The following is a 19233-nucleotide window of genomic DNA, read 5'->3' as shown; positions in this document are numbered from 1 at the left end:
AGCAGGGGAAGAATTCAATACTGCAGCTGAAGAGCAGCAGGAATAATATCTCTTTAAAGACAACTGCAAATTATTTTATTTTTATGCGTCAAGACCAGACACTTTCCAAGTTTAAAATACACGTGTACTTGGAATATTAGTATATACTTTCCTCTCAGCAAGCATTTAGCTTCCATTAATAAGTTCTATACATATGCATCAAAAGGACATAATAGCCTATTACTGGAGTTAAAGGAAAACCTATTTTCAGTTCCGAACCAGTGAACTTTAATTTGGTAAAAATGCGTATAAAAAGAACAGCCATTCAAAGTCAAGCTGGACATAGGAGAAAACATTGTAGCGAAAGCCTTGCAAGCTCCAGTGCTCAGTGCAGATAGAAATCTACATCAGTTAATGCCTGGAAGCACCTGTTGATAAACTGCCTGAGAATATGCATGAATCTTTCCCACCCCTTCTGACAGAGCTGAAAAAAACTGCATGTGGGTCTGTATGTGCAAAGTCAGTGGACTGCCATCTGCTCAATTTATCTTCTACCCTTCCAATCCCCTCAATTCTCTTTAAACAGGTTGGAGACCTGCATTCAGGTATTATAACATGTGGATATCCCTTTTTGGAGCCCTGTTGTGCTGTGGCGTTATGTTTGTCATCAACTGGTGGGCAGCTCTCATCACTTATGTCATTGAACTCTTTCTATATATTTATGTAACATATAAGAAACCAGGTAAGGCCACAAGACTTATTTTGTGTATGTTTAGCAGCCTCACTGGACTTTATCAGAATTAATCCTGCTTACAGAAATAGACCTTCCTTTTTCTTCAGCACCATTCTTTAGAGGAAAGTCTGGACCACCATATTAAATCCCACTTTACATAATATAGAGTAAGACAATATCCTGGTGAACTTTTGACTGTTAAACACTCATTTCAAAAATGGTTCAGGGCTTTCTATAAACATCCCAGTGCATCATTTTACTCCCACATCTTTAATAAGAGTTAATCTGGGCTTTTGCTTTACTACCACTTGTAACTTTTCTTCATCCATCCACAAAAGCTTGCTTGAATTTTGCTGTGCTCTTAGCTGTCTTATCTGGGACTCTCATTCAAAAGAGAAACTTGCTGCCCATTATATGACAACAATACAAGATGCATTATTTGTGAACTGATCTTTCTCCAGTGCCTTGCTATAATTTCTCACTAAATTAAGAAAAATAGGAACATTTTACTGTTGAAAAAGATTACTTAGTAGCTCAGTTAATCACAGGAGCGGTGCTTAGGAATCTGTGCACTAATGTAGTACAGCATCAGTATGAGACCACTTAGTCTTTTTTTCATTTCCTAGACTAAATTAACTCACATTCAGATTTCATGCAAACCATCTGATTTACTTGTTCAGTAGAATAAATAATTCAAGGAAAAAAGATGAGTTTCCCAACATAAGACGTACTTTCATTGCTCATCTTGGGATAGCAGCACCTGGTCTGTGCCTAAGTTCCTAAGTTTTCCTTTTCTCTGTTTTCTCTATTTTTGCTTGCTCTCATACCTACTGAGATGGCATATGGATCTCTTTCTGTAAAGATCATCAGCTGTAGGGAATGCACCTGTGAAAACCAATGTGTCAGAAAGGCATCTGAAGATTGCTATCCTTCTCCTAGCTTATTGCAATGTCCTTGCTGCAAAGTAGCAGCTTAAGGTCTGGTTAAATTCACTGAAGACATTGTACAAAAGCTATCAATTTCCAGCTCTCCAAGGATAATAACTTCTGTTCAGCACTCACCTACCAACAACTGAGTGGTTCAGAAAAGTCTAATATTCCTCAAAGGTTGTTTTTCATCTGTCTCCTTCCACCAAATGGCTGTACAATAGAGAAGAAAGGATAGGTATGCCAAAATTGGTTCCGGAGAGCAACTTTTGACCCAAATAGTAGAACAGAAGTAATTGGAGCTGGTGATGATGCCTCCTAATGGATTAATTTGAACTTCATGAAGTTATATACAAATACAAATGCATTACTCGGGGCTGTCCATTTTATACATGGGAGAAGGGTACAAACTCTATGAAACAGAGAAGAAAACATTTATTGAGCAGAGGAAAAACACTGCTTATGCTTTACTTTGAAAGAGTGAGATGATTTATTTGCATGTTTGCATAACCAAACCTATTCTCATGACGCACAAAGAATGATAGATGTGTATCGACAAAGCACAATAGAATATACCCTGCTTTGGCTCAGAGGTAAATGACTCCTGACCTTTGTAACAGAACAGAGAAAACCCCTGGCTTAACATGCATTATTTATCTTTATTATATGCAGAAGTAAACTGGGGCTCTTCCACACAGGCTCTTTGCTATATTAAGGCCTTAGACAGTGCACTGGCATTAGCTACAGTGGAAGATCACGTGAAAAACTTCAGGTAAGATTTCCAGTGAAAAATAGAATGGTTTATTCAGGCTAAGTACATCTCCTAATTAAATACAACCTTTTCCCTCCTAACAGACCCCAGTGCATAGCATTAACAGGAGCTCCTATGATCAGGCCTGCTCTGCTCGACATCACACACACTTTCACAAAGAACAATGGTCTGTGCATCTGTTGTGAAGTGTACACGGTAAGGTCAACTCATATAGATCTGAAAATTCAGCACCAGTGGGTGCTGCAGATCCCCATTACACATTCCACTCTCACTTGGCACAAAATGTTCCCAATGGTGCTGATGGGCTTCTGTGCAGACCGTGAAAAAGATTCGTACTGAGAATGAATTTTGTCATAAGCCTTGACAAGAAAGCTATCGGCTGATACAGAGCCTGCTGGTAAATGCCTCATTGAGATGCATTTCAGAGTTCATAGCAGACGAACCAAAAGAACGATAAAGGTTTGAAAAAATAAAGCATTACAAGTGAATATATATATTTTTTAATTGATACAGTAAGGCTAAAAAATAAAATTAGGGAGGCAGAGTTCTGTCAGGAATATAGCAAAAGAGTCAAATTAACTAAGCTCTATTTCTAGCTTTGTCACTGATGTGCAGCGCTGGGATTTGGCATGTAATTCAGACCTCTGTGCAGTGGTTTCTCCAAAATTGTAACAAAGCTGATTTTTGAGGATAAACATGCTTTTCTTAGATCTTCTTAGAAGCAAAGTATATTTCTAGCTAAAATTCATAATTTCCTGTCTACTTATAAAGGATGATCACCTAGCCTCTCATTAGGACAGAACTAAAATAGATGGGCTCGTAGTAGAAGATGTATTTTAAATATTACAACAACCTTTTGAGAGGAAAAAAAAAAAAAAAGGCTCATGGCATCAAAACATGCTGCAGAATCTAACTAATAGAACCAGTCCAGACAAGATAGTGTATTCTTCCACATGAGTATAAGAATAATTCATTTGATGCTGTCACTTTGAGGAAAGAGAGTATGGAAGAGCTACATGTGACTCTTTCCAAAATCTATAAAAAGTGAATGACTGTAATCCTTCTCTACCATAATTTGTAGCCTTACTCCTGCATCCACTAAGTACAGAATCAAACCCAATAAGATCCTGAAACTAAACAGCTTCATAAAGTTGAGTTTCAGCAACTTTCCTGATTTATTAGATGTTTCTCTAAAATTAGCACTTTCTACGTAGAACTAAGATTTCACTGTAGTCTATTAAAAAACCTATATTTATTTTCCTAGCGTAAGCATTTTTTACTATTATTATTTCTTCAGTAACATAAAGTAAATTTAGTTTAGTTGGTCATAATGTTGTGACACAGTGAACCTTCACAGACCACAGAACCATGATGGCAAGCAAATAATAAAATTTCTGAGAGTGGGAATGCCAAGCACTTAGAAGCAGTTTGCTGGCACAATACAACCTTGTGAGATATCTTACTGCCACAGAAGCTTGCAGGGCTCCAGAAAGAGCCAGGACTGGGAACCCAGACACCATGTTGAAAACTACAGTATATATCGTAACAAACATAGCAAGACCATTTAGCCATAAAAGTAACGTCCAATATTTTGCCTTAAAGTGGACACACTGCTAGCAACACATAATGTTTTGAGATACTGTGCTAAAGGGAACATCTCCCATTCCCTCTTTGCAAAGGGCAGCAAGAAATTTTCAGAGAACATGGTAATGAATAGTTCAGAAATAGGTACAATAAATATGGCATGTTGGTTTGTTTTTTTTACTCTCTCTGGTCCCACAGCAGACAAAGTAACACCTTCAAAATCACTCTATGATGTATAATACATAGCATTCTTAATAATATGTTACTGTATCACGCAGGGACCACGCAAGCTGTGTGTTAAGGAGATGAACAGCGGCATGGCAAAAAAGCAGGCCTGGCTTACAAAGAACAAAAGAAAAGCCTTTTATGCAGCAGTGGCAGCTGACAGCTTCAGAGATGGAGTCAAAAGTCTCCTTCAAGTAAGCTTTTTGTTTACAGAATGCACACAAGAGTGATACATCAAAGCATCCTCCTATGGAAAGCAATTCTGTTTGCTTATTAAGAAGTCCCATGTATAAATGGAAAATGTAGTAGAGAGGGCATTCTGAGGGTACACATGTTTACAACACAGGTTATTTCATAATAAGATATAGTTCTGGGCTATGGAATTATGAGACTAGGCTGGCTAATTGTTTCCTAAATGAACAAAACAGGATTATTACAAAAAGAAATAGAGAGAGAGAGAGGGAGAGAGAGAGGGAGAGAGAGAGATATCTACAGGACAGCATGAATCTCTGTGCAGCTGTCACATGATACACTTCAAATCAATTTGATTGCATGGCATTACACAACAGATTAAGTATCTAAGAATGTTATAGTGTTCACTGAAAACTCAGTGTAATAAGCACTCTTTTTTCTTTTTTTCTTTTTTTTTTTTTTTAAACAGCAAAGGCTATCTAAACAAGCATGCAGTATTTTTCTCCTATTCTAAGAATACAGCAGACCACTTCCAAAAGTTCACTTAAATTAACTTGAATTTTTAAATTTAAAATGATTTCAACAAAAGTAGCACAGAGGCCCTATTTTTGTACTTACCATCTCCCTCTCTCTCTCTCATATATCTGAAAATTTAAATATGTGGAGAATGTAGAGAAATTTCATTCTGAGAACAAATGTAGAGAAAATTCATTCTATCAGAACCTGACATGGATATTTCACCCTCAGTTTATGTATTGTCTCAGTAGGAGATCCCTGTAATGCTTCTAAGAACTGTCATAGTCAGATCTTTTCCTTTCTGTTACTGTTTAAGCCACAAATTATTCCCTTCCAGCAGACAAAAGGATAACTTTATCATCATTATGATATGATGAGGACACCTGTATTGGTTTGTCAAGCAGTGAATCATTTAAGGCAATGCAAATGCAACAGTACTACTCTAATTTTCAGTCATTCTGAAAGTAATGCCTTCTATTTGTTTCCAATCACAACTGACACAAAGAGCACAGTAACACTATGAGAGCAAGTTCTCAGCTACAAGATACTATTTCTCAATATATTCACCACCATTAGCTGATTCATGCAGATGAGCTGATTGAAATGCTCTTCATTTCACGGCGGGAGTTGGGCACTGCCATGTAGAACATGGCTTGTGTTTCATGGCACTGGCACCACAGCTGAAACATACCACCCACCACCTCACTGTGCTCACTTCCACTGTTTGGTCTCCATAAATGTTCAGCAAGTGTCAACAAATCTCAATGGGTGCAATGTTTTCTGCAAGACTTCCATGTCAAGCACCATTTTACCAGACTGCCCCTCTGCTGCCATCTGTTGCACAGCAACAACATGTAATGAAATATCAGCAGGAACGTTCAGCCTCTACTGTCATACCACCTGTGTCTGCCTCCTGTGGGCCAACATACTAAAATAGGAGAGATTAGGATTAGTTTTGGAGCAGCCCTCATAAAAATCTCCAAGACTCTACATTTCTACCTATTTTTTTTTTGCTTACACTAAAAATTGGCAAGTGTAGTAACTTTATAAGCTGGTGTATCTGTGGGTGTCCTCCTCAAAGTTCCCCCATACACTGAGTATTTAGATTTCTGTAAGAGTTAGGTTACCTGAATACAGACCTGATAGCCCTTATTTTTTCAGGTTTTAGTATCCAGACTCAGTTCTGGGGACAATCTAAAATCTTGACAAACCATTTGTTCATGTTTATAAACTGTACTTTTATCTATAAAGCATGTCTAGCTAGTTTGGACAGATAATCCTTTGGAAAGAATATGACAAACAGAATAGAAGCAGTTTCTAAGCTCAAGGCAAAAAGGATATATATTATTGAGAGGGTATGCCTTCTCTGCATATCTGAGGTATTTAAAAAGAAGACAGGCCGTCTATTGGGTATTCCAAATCTGATAAAAGCTTTATGCTATTACGTTAAAATGAGCATACAAACAGCACTTGAACTCTCTCTTGATTCCAAGTTATTGAACCATTTTAATAAGAGCATGTCAGAAGAAATGCAAATGAATGCTAATTTAGCAAAACTACATTTCTGACATCTAAAAATCATTTATAGTTGGAATGATTTAGAGCTAATCTTTTTTACACGGGTATGAGCATGAAGGACATTCATGAAATGCAATCCAGGCATAAGCTTCTCCACTACATTACTTCAGTTATTTTTCACCATTACTTCTCATTTACAGTAAGAGCATGTGTGTGCATGTTCTCATGAAGTGCTTTAACATTGATAGGCCTCAGGATTGGGTAGAATGAAACCAAATACTTTGGTGATTGGATTTAAGAAGGACTGGAGAAGTGCTGCTGTCACACAAGTTGAAAACTATGTGGGTGTTATACAGTAAGTACCAGATCAGCATCACCCCTATTTTCTCCCTCTATTCTGTATTAATACTACATTTCCATACAGAATTTGACAAGTAGAAACAATGTAAGAATATACCTAGAGATCTGGGTTCACAAATGCTAGCTCTAAAACAGAAGTTTCTGTTCATTACAAAAAGCTCCATGGCTTCACGCACCTAGCGAGATCTGCTCAGCAAACATCTGGCACAATCAGAGATTATGTGGCTTGACAACGTTACATAAAGAAGCTGCACGGCTGTCAGCAGTGCTTTTGCAGAACTATATTTTCCCTTTTTTTTTGTAGGCTGGAGCTCAGTGAAAAACAACCCTAATGCACATACTTAGGGAATAAGAGAACATCATGGAATTCTTCTTTTAAGCCTAGGAGACAGACAAAGAGCCTTGCTTCAAATCTCTTGTGTGCCAAAGGCTCAGCAGCTCTGTGGGTTGGGATTTAGCCAGAAACAGTCATTTAGAAACAGTCTTCTCAGATTCTTGTTCAAAATTCACCTGCAAAACTGCAGCAAAACCCACCCCAGCTTTTTTATTTCCTTAGAGCAGGGAGAAAAAATTACCTACTGGCAGCCTAGCTCCTAAAAAGTGTTGTATGAAAGACCCATTTTAAGGAATAGCCTATCTTTTCCCATACCCAGTTGTAGTACTCTTAGTTATTTTTTTTTCTTTAATGAAAAATAATGTTGATACTGAACAGTACTTAATCTTGGACAATACCTCCTGCAATTTTATCCAGAACAGCCCAGCACATGGCAGTAATAACTCCCACTGAGTACTAACACTGAGCAGATGCTCAAGGTAGCTTTCCATCAGCAACATACATGATACAAAAGGATATATTCTCTTCTTTTGCAGCGATGCCTTTGATTTTGAACTTGGCATGATTATTGTCAGAATTAGCCAAGGATTTGATATATCTCAGGTCCTCCAGGTTCAAGGTATGTGTTATCTCAACATCTAAATTATATTTCACATGCACAATCGCTACAGGCTCAGCTCAAGGAAGACTGATGAATACATGTAGTGCCACTATCCAGCTTCTAGAGTAGTTTCTACACATGTGACCTCTACATTTCCTCATTGCTTCTTCAGTTTCAATTCTGCCAAAAATCCTTGCTAAAGCCAACATCCTCTGGCAGTTGCAGAGAAGGCCAAGCCTCACAAAGTTATAAGTTCTACACACCAGATAACTCAACTTCCAAAGCACTTCTAGCACAGGCACAAGCTAAAGCAGTAAAATCACGCTGTGCCAGAGCAGCCTGTCACTGTGCAGCATGGCTGCTTCCTGCTTTTGACACATCTTCCTCACTGCCTACCTGAGACCTCTGGGCTGCTGGGAATTGGGAAGCTATGCTTTCAGTGACCCAGAAAGCCATAAAAATCTTGAAATCACAGGAAGCAATCAATTCCCCTTTCCACTTTTTTGTTCATTCTTCCTCAGATTAGCAGTATATATCCTTCAAGAGTTCCCTCAGGGAAAGAAAGAGTTTTCCCTCAAAAACCTTTTGCCATGGAGTTCAGGAAGAATGTCATATGGGTTGAAAACATGGAGAGAAAGCACACAGACAATCTAAACAAAGGGCTTTCAGGAATGACATACAGAGGTGGCCTTGGTTTTCCTCTTTAGGACACAAGAGTCCGACTGGCTCTTCATGGATGCTGGGGAGGGAACAGCTCCATTTAGGGACCCCGTTAGAACAATAATTATGTTTTCAGCATGATAACTTTCCCACTTTCTGCAAGCTTCACTACTTGAGCAGGCAGATACAACCTAAACCTAGAGATACTCCCAGAGCCCCATGTTCTTCTCACCAGAGAAAGTCTTTGTGCTATAGACGATATCTATAGACAAGAGCAGAGATGCTCATAGGAAAGGAGAACGGCGACTCTCTGCTGCCGCCTGCTGCAAACTGCCTCCAGCTTCTCCCCACAGCATCCCCGAGCTGCTGACAGATCGCGCTCCCGGCTGTTAAAAGAGCACCCGGAAAGGACATTAAGAATCCTAGCTCAGCTAAATAAAACTGAGTCTAGCTCCCACCTAACCTTTCCTCCTTCTAGGATGGATTCTAGGGTAAGGCAGCCCTCAAAAGCAAATCACCTAAGAATTAAAACGATCCAGAAACACAAAAAAGGATATGCAAATATTTACCAAGCAGCCTCTCTGGCAGCCTGATGTGCATGGAGAGCTGCAGTACAAAACGAGAACTTAAGAAAATAGACCCAAAAGATCTATGCTTTCCTCAACCCCTCTAATACCTCCAGTAGAACTTTCTACCCTCTTTGCATGCTCTAAGTCAGAAACTGACTGATGAAAAAATACATTAGTTAGAATACCAGTGAAACTATAGCAAGTACAAAGTATTAAGACACTAGAAATGAGAAAGAGTTAGAAACAGTAAGGAAAAAAAGAAAATCCTCAAATATACAGAAGTGCTTTGAAGCAGATGCAGTCTCTGAAATGGAAAAAAATGATTATTTTCTATTTGCTATGAAATTCTGTTCAAGAGAGAAACTGAAAATCTATTTCTGAATAACCATTAAGTTAGTGGTTATCATCAGCTCTAATAATTAGAAGCATATGGTTGTCATGGATTCTAAAGTAAAAGAAATTATATTCATTTATGTTGGCAACCGAGAGTGCCAGCAGTGGTGATGATGTCTAGCTGATGAGGTTTTTTCTTTGTTTTAAAACAAACAAACAAAAAAAAAACCTTAAAATTTACCTCACTCTTAGCCCCCAATACAACTCAAACGGAAGACCTTCCCTCTAGAAAAAAGCCTTCTGAAGGTAAATGTTTGTATCATATTAATTAGCACCTCACCATAGTATATTCCATAATAACACATGGTACTCCTTTCTCAGCAGAAGTCTAATATTGCTAAGATGGAATTATCTTTTACATTACTGAATTTACAGAATTGTTCAGCTAAATCTTAACTCTTTGCAGCAAATGCTAAAAGAATAAACGATAAGAAATATTTCAGCATAGAAACCGATCACATATTCAGTACCCTCACATTTTTCCATGAATCTCAAGTCAAATTGATGCAGCCCTGTTCTTAGTCCAGCGGCCCAAGGGCTTAAACGAATACATTAGCTTTCTCACTATAGGAAAACAGCTTTCCTAAAGTGTCTTCAAATTCTTAAGAAAAACAACCCACAAACATAACTAAATACATAGCGTACTTTAGGTGACCATCAAGTGCAGTAAGACTGAATTTGGCCTGGAAAAGGAAATCTGGGAAGAGTTAACTAATCCTGTAGTACACACCACTGCTGCAAAAGGCATGGGCACTCTGTGTTAAGGATTCCAGAGATGAATTCGGCTTCCTCTTCCCTATTGGCACAAGAACAAAGTACTTTCTTCCAGCAGCTTTACATTTTGTACTAAGAGCTACAACAGCAATTATAACATCACTATTATTTCAATAAGTGATTTTATTTAAAGTAGAAAATGATGTGTTCACAGTTCCCTTATGTTTTCCAATATACAGAGGAATTAGAGAAACTGGAGCAGGAGAGATTGGTACTGGAAGCCACAATTAAAGAAAATGAATTTGAAGAAGAAAGAAGTGGCATCTGTGGATTCTTCAGAAAAGCCAGAAAACTCAATATCACAAAACATGAAACAAAAAATGGTAAGTTTCAAAAGGAGAACTTCTCCCTGACACTTTAATTCATCACACTCTCACCAATATGCAAAAACTGGACTTCAACTCCAAGGCCAAAGCTCTCGAGCCACACAGAAGCTCCTGGAATGAGGCCTCTCTTGTGCAACATGCCTTAGTGGCCATAATATAGTCCAGAATAGCACATCCTCCTGAGGTAGAAGGCCATGTAGAACACAACTCCTGTCTGCTCCCATTCACTACATAGATTTAAAAACAAGCTCTCAGTTGAAAAGTCCATCTGCCAAAAATTGTATGTGATTATGAATGCTTGAGGAACACAGATCAAGTCTTATTTTTTACAGGTATTTTCTCTTTTTAAACAAAGCCACTTTATTCCCCCTCTAAAGAAAACAGGAACACATGCAAAATACTCAGATATGAAGCAATCCCATTTTATTCAACATTCACACACACACACAGTCCATCTGGAAAACAGGTAAAAACAGCACTACTGCTCTATATTCTGAGCATAATTTCACAAAAATGTACAAATGGAAATGGTAAAAATACTGAAAGTACATATACAGCACGTGGTAAAATAACTAATTAACACAACATAAATGTACAGCATATGAAATCAAAATTACGTTTCAGATATAGTAAAATGAGACAGAAGTACAGACAAAATTAAAGGTCTCATTTCAGAATTGCTAGGCTGCAATGATAATGACCCACCTGAAGCTATGCTTGTATGCAGATAAGTATTTTCAGAATTTTCACCTGCAGAGTCTATTACATCTGGCTGTGCAGGCAGCTCTTGGAGGTATCAAGAAGATCTACAGACTGAAAACACAAAATGTTGTTATTCTTTACTTTGCAGACTTCAGTTCATTTTGCAGGCTTCAGTAGAATATATTTTTATTAAAAAAAAAAACGCCAAGAAATGCGCACCCTTTCCTCAAATACCTGCTTATTTAGTTCAGAAAGGCACAAATCATGTAATATGCTTCCTCCCCGAAGTTGTTGCATCTTCTAGCACAAATGTTACAATTGCAGAGGAAAGCCCACAGCTTCTTTAGAACTGTTGTGTACATGCTTTAGAAATATAGGAAACAGAACAAAGCAACCTGGCAAAGTAAAATCTCTACAGAAGCCTGTCTGCTCCATTTATGCTGTTCTGAGATTGTCTTTTTTTTAAGTCATTGGAAGAGAAGCAGTAATAAAGCCACAGGCTTCAAAAGATGGAATTAGAGATGCTATTAGTGCATAGACGGGACCATAACTTTCGACAACAGCCAAGCAAAGAGCAGGAAGCAAAGTTTATTTTCAGGAAATAACAACCCTCTCAAGCACACAGAAATTGCCATCCTTGCCTCCGTTTTCTGCCTTCCAGTCTTAGTCTAATGTGTGTTCTTGCTAGAACCAGTTAGCGGTTTGTATTAACTGTTAGCTTTATGAAATTCTGTACTTTCCAACAGAAGATAAGCTTGTAAACAAACACCAAGCAATAGGCATTTGTTTCTAAAGTTTATCATATATTCCTTAATTGCTTTTGAAAGTGCCAGTGAAATCTAGGATAGTTAACAAGATCCAGAGAACAGATAATCAGATAAACCTTTTGAAGACATTATGATGCAGAGACACAATATTACAAAAGGTTTGTTTCCTGTGTGTACTGGTACATTAGGAGTCCATACTACCTGTGCTGTCAACTTCTGTAGTTTTAGAGTATAGGAATTATAGCACAAGCAAGTCAGGTCTTTACACAAATATTTCACATCTGTTTTAACAAGACAGACTAAAGAAGAAAGTAAATCCATGGGACAGAAAACAAGTACTTTTCTAGTTGCCCACCTTGATTCAGGCAACAGAATGCAACCACACATTTCAGAAAGATGAGTTCTTGTTCCTTATGGGAACAACAGCCAATTCTACTTCCCTAAGTTTATAGAGGCACTCACAGATCTGAGGTATCAAGCAGATTAATTGATTTTAGAATCTGATAGTGAACGTCATACAAACATGCCAGGTTAGAGAAGCAATTGATTGAGTTTGGACAAACCCAAACATACAGCTTGTTCCTAAGTAAAAGGTGAACTAAGGCAAGGTTAAACAAGATTTCACAAATCTTTTTCTCCTTTATTTTTGTACAAAGGAACTCAAAAAAAACTATGTGAAAGTGACAAAATAAGTCCAGATGTTTTTTCTCCAATGGCTCCCTACAGCTATTCAGCTTCTCAGAAACCTGCCTTATCTTCTCGTTCTCATTTCAGAAAGCACCATTAACACAGTACAGTCAATGCATGTGGGAGAATTCAATCAGAAGCTTCTAGAAGCCAGCACTCAGTTTAAAAAGAAACAAGGAAAAGGCACAATTGACATTTGGTGGCTGTTCGATGACGGAGGTAAGGAATTAATGTAAGAACCACAGGAAGAGAGATTTCTATGTTGCCACGCAAAAACATTTGGGAATTTGCACAAAACTGTTTTACAGTTATGTAATTAAGTTTATCTTGAAATACTATAAACAGAAAAAAAGCATCTCCAACGTTGGCGGGGTTAAGGATAGCATTTTTACCATACAATGCACTAATTCTGTCTTCCTGCAATTTTCTATCTTTGTCTAGGTCTAACAATCCTAATTCCTTACATTCTAACTATCAGGAAGAAGTGGAAAAATTGCAAATTAAGGATCTTTACTGGAGGAAAAGTCAATAGGATTGAAGAAGAAAAACTAGTGTAAATATCCCTACTTTGCCTCACTGTTTAAAGAGTTTGAACTGATGAATATAGCACATATACAGCAGAAACTGGAATTACTCAGCACAACCGGTTTGCTGTAGCATGGGCAGTTCTAAAAGAAAAACAAAGTACCTCACAGAAAGGTGCTGAGTTTATGGCATGAGCCTTAAGGCTCAGTGTAAATGGTGATTACCAAAGAAAACTCACATCCAGATATTTTCCCATTAACAGCTCATATTCCCTTCTCAGAGAAGAGCACTCTGCACACTGTAATGAGATTATCACTTGTTTTATGGGATTTACATGAGATTATCTAGTTAACAGTAAGTGAAATTGCACATGATGCTTCTCATATGCAACTATCATAGCCCACATGAATATAATTAACCATAGTAAAAATGTAAGGAAGGTAAAGATCAAGTTAATCAACTAAAGACCAAGTCAGTTAACTTTTTTAAGAAGTCTAGATTTCATAACCATTTGCCTTCAAGCAAATGAAAGGTACTCATATAAGCTTATTATCATCACTGTATGTAGGACCTTTTCTTCTGAAGCACTTTACACACTACAGGCACAGCCATTTCACTACCAGGTGAAGTAGGCAATTTAGGATGAAAATCTGGGATGGATGCTACTTCTTAAAGAAATATTAGTACTATGTAGTTAGTTATCTCCATTTAAAACTCCAGTGGAAAGCAGGCAAGACAGATGCAAGAACAGGAGTATGAATTCAGCCAGTATCACTAGGATTACAGCACCGTGCCCCATCAAGACAGCTGCCACAGGTTTTGTTTCCACATAAAGGAAACCTTTACGGAGGAGAGTTCCTCCTCACTGCTGTGGTACTGCCAGTTACAAGGACTACCCTTAAAGTTAACGTCCTTAAGCAGAACAGATATGTACATGTTTGTAAAAAAAGAAATAAATTTAGGAGTTCCCAACCATACTTATACCAAAGGCAAAACTGACAACCGATTCTCTACACTCAGCATGAGCACACAAAGCTGTAAACTATTCCTACTGTCAATTGGTGCAGAAGAGCACTGTATTTTCTCTTATGAAAATATGGAAAGACAACATTCGAGCAGATCAATATAGACTTGTGCATAAAAATATTTTAGGTATTTCATATGAACATTCTGCACCACATTTTCACTAGAACATACTCTACCAACTACACTAGGAATTGTTCTTAATCCATGCATTTTTCCAAAATGTAAACGCTCTTCAGTTTTTGTTATTTTCATAAATCATCATTTAAATAAATTATACCAAAGCGATCACATCAATCCAGTTCTGTAATTGGAAACTGAAACACTAACTAGGGCATTTAAAGTACTCTGTCATATAGTTAAAGGTAATGAGACAAGTGCGTTTGATAACTCATTTACGCGTTCTCTTTGATGCAAGGCGCTCAGAAATACAATGATAAAATATTATCTCTTTTGTTTTCAGGATGGCTTCGCTTCTAAGCAAATTTAGAATAAAATTTGCTGACATTAATATCATTTGTGACATCAATATGAAACCCAACAAAGAGAGGTAAGAAAATTTACCAAAATGCATTATTTAGCAGCAGGCATTTATCAGGAGCTTGTTTCTTGTATGCTGAGCTTTAAAAAAGAAAAAAAAAAAGATGGTGATGATGAAATAACAGTCACTTTATTGCAATAATTTCCCAAGTACCCAGAGCACGAAAAAAGAGAATAACATTTTAACAATCACAATCCAAAGTGTCAAAACTATAGACAGCCTTTTTCTTCATGTTGCAATGGTAAGACATAATTTTAATGAAGACTAACCAGACAATATATTTAAGAGCCACTACATTTAACAGGGCAGTTTATATTGGCTTTTCATATCCATTAGTTTGCAATACACTTCATCATATTAGCCAGTCAGTCACAGTTCTCTTCTCTGCTAACTCACTTTTCTGCATTTTACCATGCATTCATAAACTTAACAACTTTCTGGTCAAAAACAAGCATACTTTTTCCTTTCCCCTGAGAATAATATTATAATACACCCCCATAACTCAAATACATTTTTTAAATTTTTTATTTATCTATGGAATTAATGTTCTCAGGTGAGTTAGGAAGTTGGTAAGATATTGCTCAGGAAACTCCACCTCCAACTGTATTAGCTAAGCTTATTTTCAGATCCTGCAGCTACTAAACATTTTGCTCTCCATAGCAAATTATAAATAATAATAATAATAATCTGACCTTCACAGATGTCTCCTGGTTTTTCTGGCACTTCATATAGCAATGCCTTCCATATACACATTATAAGGAAGCCCTTACTTCAGAATCTGTTGTAAAAAAGCCCAGTAAAAAGGATAAATGCACCTTCTCTCTTTTGCTCAAGGGTGATCTGCTTGCTCATATAACATTTGGATTTTTCTTTCCATGCATTGGAGATTATCCAAGATATTCAAGACTCCCTGCTTTCTAAAGCATCCCTCTATCACTATAGCCTATTTCTTCTACTTTTTGTATACAAAAGTATATAGTGCTTTGCTCTGAGAACAACTAAATCCTAATTAATAATATTGCTCTTGGTCCTAAAGAATGTTCTCATCTTACTATCCTCCCTTCCAACCCACCCATAGTCCATAGATACTTCACAGTCAAAGGGCTCCTCTTCTCCCCCCAGAGCCTTCCACTGAGCTGAGGTGCAACCTAAGGTTAAGTCTCTTAATTCTTTTAGGCTCCGGTTTTCCCCACAGATAGCATAGAATATAAAACACACATTAACAGAAATAGAAACACATTTGCATTAACAAAACATAAACTTCCTGGAGTCTCTGTGGGATTCTAGAAATTTCCAACCAACAGACAAGCAGGGATGTATGGCAGGATGATAAACTTCTCCAGATAATCAATAGCTTCAAGAACAAATTAAGAGAGAAACTATGGAAAAGGTGGAAAATGACTACAAATCTCATCTCCATATAACAAAAACTAAAAACAAAAAACTAAAAACAAACTACAACAACAAACACCCAAAACTGCAGCATTTCCCTCAACTCCTTGCTACAGGAGATTTATATCGTCTGTTTTTCTATTTCATTACATCTGTGGCAGTAAAACTGTATAACCAGGAAAATGCAGCAAATTCTCTGCAACTGTAACAGGCTAAACACAGTGTTTCATTATCCTCAAATAACCTTTTAGTCATCCTCAAATTACCTTAACATATTGAAGAAGTACAGATAAAACCTGGGGCATAATGCAGCAAAGAACAGTTAAGTTTTTGCATGTTTTTAAGCTACATTTATAGTCAGCAGGGCCTGCCATACACAGCGTCTACAAAATAAGCTAGCGAGTGCATATCCTGAAGCAAGGCCTCCTTTGTAACTCCTGTTTCAGTTGGAAATTCTTTGAAGAGATGATTGAACCATATCGTCTCCATGAAAGCTGCAAAGATTTAACAACTGCTGAGAAATTAAAGCGAGAGACTCCATGGAAAATTACCGATGCAGAGCTGGAAGCATTCAAAGAAAAGGTAAAGCCTGGCCTACCTTTTTACTCTCGTACCTATTCTTATGCTTCAGACCAGATGTTTCGAGTTATTAGTAAGAAATATAAAAAAGAAATATAAAAACGAGATATGAAATTAGAATCATGACATGAAATAACCTGTATTTGCTATTTGCAAATTGGATTTATGTTGTGAACGCTGGAGGTGTGTTATGACTGCATTAATCAGCACTTTGTAACACCTCAGCATGTTTACAAAGTATCTTCAAGGTCAGTGGGAAGCTCTGCCCACATTCAAAGCCAGCCAGATGAAAGCCACTTCTAAACCAGAAGCCAGAGTACTGTGCTAAGCCTGAGCTAATAAGATCTGCTGAGAGGTTTATTGGACAGTTCCACTGTTTAGAGTTTGAATGTCTTAAAAAGAGAACAGTTCAAAACATTAACCACTTTGGGAAATTAGAGTTGAACCCAGACCCTGCAACCAGCTCTAGGAATTTGCCCAAAAGGCAAGATTTAACATGGATTCTTACTTCAATGGCAGAACTAAGTTTAAACCTGCCAATAATGCAGGAACTCTCCCACAGTCTGGAGATATTTTAAGGCTGATGCTGGCTAATCCCCTGGGTAAACTGGAGACTGGGATGCACTTTAATATTGCTGGAATGCACCCTTTTAGCAGTGATCTGCCAGGCTTGATCAGGCCAGTGCTGACAGGTTATTGAGAAGCGTTCATTCTTAAGAGACAAGTTCTGCTGCAACTCTCAGAGAATGAATCTAGGAATCTCATTTATGGCTCCTGCTGGATTAACCTGAGCGCACTTGGAGTTTAGTTATCTCTGCTTTATGGTGCTGGCAACTTCCTCAAGTGGAGCAAGGACTGTGAGTCAGAGCTCAGAGCTGTCAAGGGTCACGGTCTGACATATTAGCATAAGCTGAAATCAATGCCAATTTAAGATTACACACCATAGTACTGACGGCAGCAGCTAGGAAGCAGACTGGCTGCTCACAGTATCGCCCTTTTCACAGAGTTGATAGCCAGCATAAAGTTACGGCAGTCAGCTGCCTGCAGAAAACTTTTAAAAACACTCAGCATAAATCAAAGGCTGGGAGTCTTTAGAACACCTCCATAATAAAAGACTCCCAGATGTAAGCTCTTGTATGCAGAAACAATGACAATGCAACAGGAGGAAAAATAAGTATCAGTACATACACATTTATATAATGATTAAGCTTGGTCCTGCCTGGTCACTGACTAAAGAACCAAGAGAAAAACCTCCATGTTTAAAGCAGTCAGCAGTACGATAAAGGCTAAATCTCCATAAAATAAAATCGCAAGGACCTCAAGAGATCATGGAGTCCAACCCCTTGCTAATGCAAGTTCCCTGCAGCATGTCACACAGCTTGGTGTTCAGATGGGTCTTGAACATCTCCATGGAGATTCCACCACTTCTCTGTGCAGCCTGTTCCAGTGCTCCGTCATCCCTTACTGCAACGAAGTTCTTCTACATGTTTGTATGGAACTTTCTCTGTTTGAGTTTTTTGGCCATATGCACCACTAGGAGCCCAGCCTCATCCATTTGTAGCTCAGCACTGGCAGATATAGGAATTAATATATTATCCACCATCAAATTATAGTACAAGAGTCTCTGAATAGTTCCCAAACAGCTATATCACATAGCCAAACAAATACTTATAACTACATCTTATCCAGACATGGTACTGTGCCAGTACAAAACCAATCTCCATTCCTAGGAAACCTTAAACAGATGGGAATGACTCTGGCCCCTGGGTAACAAGGCAAATCAAGAAGAACATCCTAGGACAGGCTCATAGTTTGCCATCTCTGTCACTCGCTCTGGGTCACAGAGCAGACCTGGCTTCCAGTGCTGCCAATGCAGTAACAGAAAATCTTATAGGCAACAGGAAGGACTGCAGATCACTGGCTGAATCTTTTTCTTTAACCCATGTCTTGATTTAAACAGAGTTATCGCCAAGTTCGTTTGAATGAACTCTTACAAGAGCACTCGAGGGCAGCTAACCTCATTGTCTTGTGAGTAGCAAAGTTTTATCTTTAACTTGGAGAATAAGCTGACATGAGCAGGGATTCTGGAGTAGATCAACAGAAATACTTGTATTAACTCACTGAGGGGAAAGTTACTTTTTAAGCATATTTTGAGAGCTTAAATCCAGGCTGACAGTTCTCTGGGACTACTCTAAATACGAATCTTTCCTCATACTTCTTTATAGCTTAAAGTAAATCTTTGAAAATGTATCAAAAATGTCATCTTCACACCCCACTCTACATTTCGAGCATTACACCTGCTTACCCACCTGCAGGAAATACTCATTATGCTTCCTTTCCCCTCTTCTCCCTCAAGCTATTAAGAACAAAAAGTGTGAGAAAATATTATTTTGGTTTGCACATAATCAATAGAGTTGTTAGCCAAAACTGAATTCAAGTTATGTGAAACTGAATTAGCTGATGAATTGCATAAAGGAAAATCTCACCAATAAGGATACAAAAACTCATTTTCAAACCAGTTTTCAAAAAGTTTAAAGTTTCTTAAACGTAGTCCA

General features: G+C 37.9%; 1 protein-coding gene across 2 annotated transcripts in view; it reads left to right on the top strand.

Moving 5' to 3' along the window:
• The window catches only part of SLC12A1 (solute carrier family 12 member 1), a gene marked incomplete at both ends in the record, with an annotated part of 44623 nt that overhangs the window by 24761 nt on the left and 629 nt on the right, over positions 1-19233 (top strand). For both annotated transcript variants that reach the window (XM_079541021.1, XM_079541020.1), the window contains 12 exons: positions 566-721; positions 2311-2410; positions 2494-2605; positions 4273-4413; positions 6694-6800; positions 7676-7758; positions 10316-10459; positions 12706-12837; positions 13060-13171; positions 14630-14716; positions 16546-16681; positions 18639-18706. In XM_079541021.1, the coding sequence (XP_079397147.1) occupies positions 566-721; positions 2311-2410; positions 2494-2605; positions 4273-4413; positions 6694-6800; positions 7676-7758; positions 10316-10459; positions 12706-12837; positions 13060-13171; positions 14630-14716; positions 16546-16681; positions 18639-18706 (1378 nt within the window). The remainder of the gene's footprint in view (positions 1-565; positions 722-2310; positions 2411-2493; positions 2606-4272; positions 4414-6693; positions 6801-7675; positions 7759-10315; positions 10460-12705; positions 12838-13059; positions 13172-14629; positions 14717-16545; positions 16682-18638; positions 18707-19233) is intronic.

Source organism: Tetrao urogallus (genome assembly GCF_951394365.1).
Source record: "Tetrao urogallus genome assembly, chromosome: 11".
NCBI classification, from domain to species: Eukaryota; Metazoa; Chordata; class Aves; order Galliformes; family Phasianidae; genus Tetrao; species Tetrao urogallus.
The sequence above is the reverse complement of the archived record's forward strand: the minus strand, read 5'-3'. Positions and strand labels throughout refer to the sequence as shown.